The following is an 8106-nucleotide window of genomic DNA, read 5'->3' as shown; positions in this document are numbered from 1 at the left end:
TAAGTTTCCAAAAACTTTGACCTAAAAAACGGTTGTTTTTTAGGTCAAGGTATATGCCAACTAACTGTGTGGTTGGAAAAGCTAGCAAGAAGAAAGACTTCACTTCCCACAATGCTCCGCCCCCCCGCCTCGTGACGTCAGGGAGTGTTTTCCCTGCGACCAGCTGACCAAACTGAAGTCGACGGAAATGTACAGCCTAATGGCACCGTGTAAAGTAGCTTAGTGAGATGACAGCGGGCTACGCGTCTCTCTTCATTGGCCTCCATTGATCTGAAATTGCTTATTTTATTGATGAAGGTGAGACGAGTAACTAGCCATTAGCTTATGTGAAACGTTAAAGCTAGTAAACAAGTCTGCATACAGTGAATGGGTCGCCGATTCACTGGTCATGGTCCACAGTCTTTTATGATGTAACTAAAGGAGAAGCTGAGATGGAAGACAGCGATGGGGAGGACTCTATAGAAACACCTGAGCTGCCTCTGGAGGTGAGTTAAGATAATCTATCGGTCAGAAATAGATACAGTTTGCTTTCTTGTTTACAGAAACGCCCTGCTTCATATTCATACAGTGAGACACATTGTACAGGAGCTGCCAGTCATGATGACTCCACTGCTGGTGGATGAGCAGCTCCTCACTGTCATCTGATCTTGTGTCATGACTCAATGTTATGTTATTCCAGGGCAGCAACTAATGATTATTTTCCTTATCGATTAATCTGCTGATCTTCTCAATTAATCAATTAATGTTTAGCATATAAAATGTCAGATAATAGTAAAAAAAAAATGATTAATCACTTATCAAAATAGTTGCTGATTATTTTTCTGTTGATCAATTAGTCAACTAATCATGCAGCTGTATGTTATCCACTCATATAGTATGCTGTCATTTGAGTGGATTTCTTCCCTTCCAGGATCAATAAACATTAATGTAATATATTACTGTATTTCTATCTCTTGCTGTAGATCATAGTTTACATCCTGAGCTTTCTTCACGCTTCAGACAGAAAGGAAGCCTCTCTTGTCTGCCGCAGCTGGTACAATGCCAGCCAGGACCTGCGCTTTCAGGTAATTTGCTCCAGAGCGGTGGATGTTTACATAATCAATTCTTCATATGGTGTTGACTCACTGTGTGGACTGATTTTAAAAAAGTGAAGGATCTGCATGTGTGTATGTCTGTTGTAGAGCAGAGTTAACCTCTCTGTTTTTTCCTCTTTGAGCAGAAAAATGTCACATTTAGCTTCCCGGCTTCAGCCTCGTCCCTGGAGCTGGTCAGGGGTCTGGGCAGAAGGTCTCGCTGCAACCTGATTATCAGTCAGCTGGATGGATTCAGTGTGTCCAGATCGCTGCTTCTGGAGGTGCGTCATGCTGTTCAAAAACACATCACTGCTCAATTATGTCCCAAACTTTTACATAAGCGGTTAAATCAAGACAGATATTCCTGTTAATTTCTCCAATTGTCCAATCTTCAAAGTGAGAAGTATTAAAATTGAACTTTTCCTCATCATACTAAAGAACATGTGGAACTCCCTCACAGACCCCAGATGTATGTTTAAATACATCCTCGCTCTGTACTAAAGTAGTTATATTTGTTGCTTTATTGCTGCTGTCATGTGAAGACCTCTGATTTTAATTAGTGTTGTGTGTTCACTTCAAATGATCACATGCTTCTTTGTGGGTTGAGAGAATTCTCTCACCTCTAGGGCTTATGAAAGCCTCTTGAAAAAACCTGTCCAGTAAACCAGGGTTGAGAGGGTTTTATTCAACTTAGAAACACATTGCCATCAGGCAAGAAAAGAAGACTCTTGGGCTAACATTGTGGTAGAAGCCAAGAACAAGGCGTTTTCAAAGGTTTATTTAAACATAGCCTACTTTGTTCTGGGTATTTGCACGATATCGGTCTTATCATTTTAATTTCCCGTCATACTGACCAGGGTGTTGCATGGTGAAAATTAGACACGCTGTGTGTCCAAAGTCTAAAGCAGCTTCAGTGTTTACTTCATGTGAACATGAAAGTATTGAATTTCCCATCGAAGGTTCAGTCCTCTACCAAGTTGTAAAACCTCAATTGTTGCCCAGAAAGATAAGGACAAAGTCTAATCTAGCAGTGTTTACGTAGACGTAGTGTGTCACTATTGGATAATTTGAGGAAATTAAGGTGACGAAATTACCATCAACCACTGTCCACGAACCATTTTTTATGGTAAGAAGGTGGTAGCAAGTGAATGAAACAGCATCGCCCACACTCTCTGTGTCCACTTTTTCCACTGTTTTCCCTCTCATTGTTTCTATATTTGCTATACACCCACCTGTTTCATCACTTCTTGTTTCTGTCTGTCTTCCCACATGTATAATTGTCTCTGTTGTCTCTTCTTGTCCCCCTTCCTCTTCAGGTGGGTCTGTGCCTGGGCTCTAAGTTGGAGAGCTTGGCCCTGCCTGGTAGCAGTATAACAGAGGCCTCTCTACTGGCCCTCCTCCCTCGCCTCACCTCCCTCCGCAGGCTGGACCTCAGAGGTCTGGACAGTCTCTTCATGTCCGGAGCTTTCCTCTCCAGGGAGGAGCACAGACAGCAGGTATCACACAGTCTGAGAGCTGAGATCATTGTTTCAATAACACCTGACCTGACTGTCCTACTTACATTTTTTTACCACCCTGAAAGAGTCTGTTCCTTTAGCATAACCTTGTTATTTGGACTCTTGAGATATATAAACAGCAAAACATTAACAATAAAACTCGGTCAAAGCCATAATTTCTGGCAATGAAGACACTGCAAATGCAAAAACAAAGATTGTGCTGATGTTTTCCGCCCTACAAAGCCAAAATTCAATAACCACATGTTTGGTCAATATTGAGTTAAAGCAGCATGTAAAATTTGCTGCAACTACAAAAACTGAGCTAAAAACAAACAATTCTGCAGTAATGACAGTCTGGCGTTGTATTGCTACAGTAACTGCACTGTGGTTTAGTGATATAAGAAGCTGCCACAGAGAATTACTCTACCGGACAGCTAAAAGTATATTACATGGTTTTCAAAATTATTTACAAATAAAAATCTGAAAAGAGTTGAGTGCATATGTATTCACCCTGTGAAGGCCTCAGAGTTTGTTAGAGAATGTTACTAAACAAACAGCATTATGAAGATCAAGGAGCTCACCATACAGGTCTAGGATAAAAGTTGTGGAAAAGTACAAAGCAGGGTTTGGTTATAAAAAGCTTTTAATATCTCACGGAGCATCATTAAATCCAGCATTAGAAAATGGAAAGAATATAGCACAACAGCAAATCTACCAAAGGAAGACCATCCACCTAAACTGATGGACCGGGCAAGGAGAGCGTTAATCAGAGAAGCAAACAGAGGCCAATGGTAACTCTGGAGGAGCTGCAAAGATCCACAGCTTAGATGAGAGAATCTTTCCACAGGAAAGCTATTAGTCGTGTACCCTGAGAATAAAGCCGTTGCTGAAAGAAAGCCATAAGAAATCCTGTTTGGAGTTCGCCACAAGCCATGTGGGAGACACAGCAAACGTGGAGGAAGGTACTCTGGTCAGATGAGACCAAAATTGGGACTTTTTGGCCCTGGTGCAAAACGCTATGTATGGTGGAAATCCAACACTGCATATCACCTTGAACACACCATCCCTAAGGTGAAACACGGTGGTGGCAGCATCATGCTGTGGCGATGCTTTTCATCAGCATCGATGCTCTCTTTGTAGAGCTGTATTACAGTATATCCTATTCTCTCCTACATTATTTTCTACCTTTTTATTGCTCTGTCTTAAATCAGGATTAGTGTCATTTAGTGCTTGAAATTAGCTCCCGCCAACCTGCCAAATACAGGTAAAAATTAACTGAGGCGGGTAACATTGTAAAGTTACTAATCAACTTGGCTAGTGATGACTCAAGCTCTAAAATTCACTGCATCTGCAATCCCCTTAGTCTTAATCCTACATATCCTATGAACACTATATCGTGACGCGTAATACAACCATTGGCTTGTATACAAATAATTTCAAGGTGGAGGCTGTAAAAGGGATTTATTATGCCATATCTTTTCTTTTTATTAATACTTATGTTTAAATTGATTGAGTGGCTCTCGTAATCTGGTTTATTTGAAGAAAAACATTTTGGCCAGTGGAAATTCTGATTGGCTGGTAACTTTAAAATCTACTAGCCATATTGGCTGATGATCAAAAAAGTTCATTTCAAGCCCTGTCTATATTCCTCTGGTCAGTGCCCATCAGTCACCCTGTCTGATAGGCATTCCCCTTAATATTACAGCCCAGAAACATAACCTTTCATACTTCCCCACAATATATTTTTATTATTGCATTAGCACAGTTTTATTGTTTTTCTACCTGTAATAATGATCCAGTTTTAAGTCACACTCCATGCTCTTGTTTCAGGTCAGTTCAGCTCTGTCTGGTTTGGAGGAGCTGGATCTGTCCGACTTGCGCTACCTCTCCGACCTCACCTTCAACCGGCTCACCGGCTGCACCCCGTGCCTCCACCGCCTCTCTCTGGCCGGCTGCCATATCGCTTTCGAGTTCGACCCGTACCGAGGGTGCCCGGTGGGTGCTGTAGAGGACTCGTCTGCGTTACTGTCACTTAGGAACTTGCGGAGGTTGTTAACAGAGCAGAAATCCACCCTCGTTGCTCTAGACCTCAGCAGAACCTCTATCACCCCTGAGTCACTACGCACTATTGCCCAGGTCAGGAAACCTCAAATCCCTGCAAAACAGCTCAACAAGATGCTTTTATACTGGTTAAGATTTAAGGCAAATCTCTTGATATTCTCTGTGTCGCAGGTTCAAGGTTTGGTCTTAGAGGAACTGTGTCTGCACGGCTGTAAGGAGCTGACTGACTACTCAGTGGAGGTTCTGGTGAAGCACCAACCGAGCCTCAAGAGACTGGACATCAGTGCCTGTACTGAGCTGACTTCCAGGGCTGTAGTTGCCATAGCACGAGGCCTGAAGTCACTGACACACCTCTCTTTGTCCCGTGACTGGAGGATCACTGAAAAAGGTGACCAAAGTGCATTTTTGCGTTTGTGCAAATCTTAGGCTTGAGTGTGAATTTGTAAATACAATAAAACAAGTTTATACCCTTGCTAGCATCGCCGACAACACTCAATGGTCATCACACAACACTAAATGTTAGATAGCTCATTAAAATCTCATTAAAATTTGCTGAGCATTAATGTGCTAATCAAATTTTAAACCGCAAGCTTCCTGCTGGATTGTGAAAAACAGTATCTTGTATTTAAAGTTGAGAAAAGCTCCAAAATAGAAAAGGGTTACCTGCTGGGGAGCATGAATTTGCTTAGTAAGTCATGCCAGTCTGCACGATACTTTAAAGGTACCCTCTTGAGTTTTTGACCACTAGTAGCACTGTGGAGCAATGTTTTTGTGAGTGGTTCCATGCAGATACATACCTCAGCCCCCTATCTGCTTGAAAATATGTTATACTTCATAGTGATGGTTTCATGTCGTCCACAGGCCTCGCTGATCTGCTGTCTGTGTCGTCCCTGAGGAGTCTGGATCTGTCAGAGTGTCTGCACGTCAGCGGAGCAGAGATAGTGAAAGGCTTGTCGGGATCCGATGCTGCCAGAGCACAGCTGGAAACGCTCAACCTCAAGAGCTGCACTTACATTAGGGTTAGTCAGTGCCTACTGTACTGTATGTTTGTACAGTATGTGGGGTCTGTTTGTGTATTTGTTAAATATAGACAAAATCAACCTAGTTTCTCCTTCCTCTCTCTTCAGGACGTTGCAGTGTTCTCTCTCACCAAGCTTCTTGGGAATACTCTCCGTGAGCTGGACCTGACCCTGTGCGTCAATGTGACTGATTTGTCTGTGCGTGCTATCACCACCTACTTGCAGGGGCTGGTAGTTCTGCGACTGGGCTGGTGTAAAGAAGTCACAGACTGGGGTCTGCTGGGGATGATGGAAACGACCAAGTGTGAGCCTGACGAGGAGAGGGTGAGATTCACTGACAGATGGAGGGTATAGGGAAAGTACCTGTGTTTTTAGTAAAGGGTGTCATAGCTGTTATAATACTCTACTAATCTTCATAGGGAGACAAGGGTCCCAGGTTCACCCGAACCTTTGGCAACATGGGCTTCTTCAAGCCCCCTCGTTTGCCTTTTGAAGAGCGGCCCAAGCTGGTGACTCAGGATGACCTGGAGCAGTTCAAACAGCAGGCGGGAGCTTCACTGTTAGCCCTTAACAGGCTGCAGGAGCTGGACCTCACTGCCTGCTGCAAACTCACTGACAGCAGCATTGCACAGGTGGGAGGCAGAGGAGAGGTTGTGCAAGATGTGGAGTTTGAAAAGCTGAAATTATGAGTTTATATTGTTCCTCTCTCCCAGGTGGTACGCTACCCAGACCTCCAACGCCTGTCTCTCTCCATGCTGCCAGAGATCACTGACGCCAGCTTGTTGTCAGTAGCCTGGCACTGCCGCAGCCTCACCAGCCTGGCACTCAGCCACTGCCCACAAATCAGTGACCACGGAGTAGCACAGGCTGCACCGTACCTCCACAGACTGCAGCATCTCTACCTCTCCTGTTGTAACAACATCACTGACAGGTGAGTGATACACAGCCTCAGGTTTGGCCAGCTGTCCAAGTCTTGTAAGTCTATCTGTGGCCCCAGATAAGATACATTTTCTAAGTTGATAATCTTTGAACCCTACAGATCCTTGTTCCTTCTGGTGCAGCACTGTAAGCGGCTGAGAACACTGGACATTTCAAGGTGCAAAAACATCTCCATTACAGCTGTGGACCTCCTTCAGTCACAGCTGCCCTTTTTAGAAAATGTCCACTACAAATTCATAGGTGGGACGGATCTTACTCTTACACTCTGACTGACTGACTGAATGTCCTGGATGACCACTGGACCTTTTCAAAAACAAAACCTGCGGACCAAAGCCCACTCTGTGAGCTGAGCTTTTGCACATTTCAGTAATTTGCGCCAGATGTGAAGGAAATGTAGAAAAGCTGTAAGAGTCACCTGTCATCGATACATTGTCCTGTGAGTGATTTTTCAACAGAATTTCTCTTCTGTGTGGGCTGGTACTACAAGCTCTTGCATGAGCCTGATTTGGATTAACATCTGCATGCATCTGTACATTTTCATCCTACTGTTGTCCAATGGCAGACTCAGGAACACGTGTTCATGGTTGGATTCAAACAATCAGACAGAACAGGTTAGACTAACCATCTTCAAAGATCATTAACTGTTGAGACAAGGGGAAAAGTTTGAATTAATTGAATTTATATGGTGTATCACCACTGAAGGTACAGATTTTATCTAAGGAAGGCATTTTAAGGGGTTGTGTCTGTGTACAATTACCTGTGCAAATGAGAAACACAGAAACTGCCACAGTGAAAAGTAAATATTTTCACAGAATCTCATAATGAGAATGTGTGCTGTTTTTTTACTATGTTTGTTTCTAGGAAGTACGTCGCCTAAAGGAGATTGTGCTGGTTCTGTAAATTGTCTCATTGTAGCAAGATAATTTATCCCTAGTTACAAGCCTAACAGGATCTGAGAAAAACCAAATGATAGAACAAGCTGTCCCTTTGGCTAACCAAAGTGTCTCTATTGGAAAATAAATTGTAGATGAAATTCCACATGCTGACAATCACATTTTTATTGCTTAACATGAGCAAAATTCCACCGTGTGATTATCACTAAAAAGGAAGTAAGACTTCATTTAATTGCTTGTTCTCGGCTACTTCCATATAACTCTGCTTGAGATTTTTTGACAGTTCTGTGCTGCTACAGTAAAAATAAAAATGGGATATGAAGTGAAACAAGAGCAGACGGTCCAATAGTTTTTTCAATTCTAACTTTTAGACAAAGATAAAGACCAATTAGTCCTAACATAAGATGAAGGATTCAACATGGAGAATTTGTTTTTAGAGTATTGTTTTTAGTATTCAGCACTTGACAATTTTAATTATTTAAAGGTGCAGTGTGTAAGATTTAGTGACATCTAGTGGTGAGGTGGCAGATTGCAACTAACTGAACACCCTCCCCTCCCCTTCCAAGTGTGTAGGAGAACCTACAGTGGCTGCAAAACTTGCAAAAAACGCAAAAGGCCCTCTCCA

General features: G+C 42.8%; 1 protein-coding gene across 1 annotated transcript; it reads left to right on the top strand.

The window, feature by feature from the left end:
* Positions 1-158: 158 nt before the first annotated feature.
* On the top strand, positions 159-7814 carry lrrc29 (leucine rich repeat containing 29). Its single transcript, XM_042412082.1, has 11 exons — positions 159-485; positions 963-1064; positions 1220-1354; positions 2390-2569; positions 4400-4705; positions 4802-5018; positions 5492-5649; positions 5758-5973; positions 6069-6281; positions 6363-6580; positions 6689-7814. The coding sequence occupies exons 1-11, from the start codon at positions 432-434 to the stop codon at positions 6855-6857; spliced, it is 1968 nt and encodes a 655-aa protein (XP_042268016.1). The 5' UTR covers positions 159-431; the 3' UTR covers positions 6858-7814.
* The last annotated feature ends 292 nt before the right edge of the window (positions 7815-8106 follow it).

This window comes from Thunnus maccoyii, chromosome 5 (genome assembly GCF_910596095.1).
Source record: "Thunnus maccoyii chromosome 5, fThuMac1.1, whole genome shotgun sequence".
In the NCBI taxonomy this organism is placed as follows: Eukaryota; Metazoa; Chordata; class Actinopteri; order Scombriformes; family Scombridae; genus Thunnus; species Thunnus maccoyii.
This window is presented reverse-complemented; position numbering and strand designations above follow the sequence as displayed.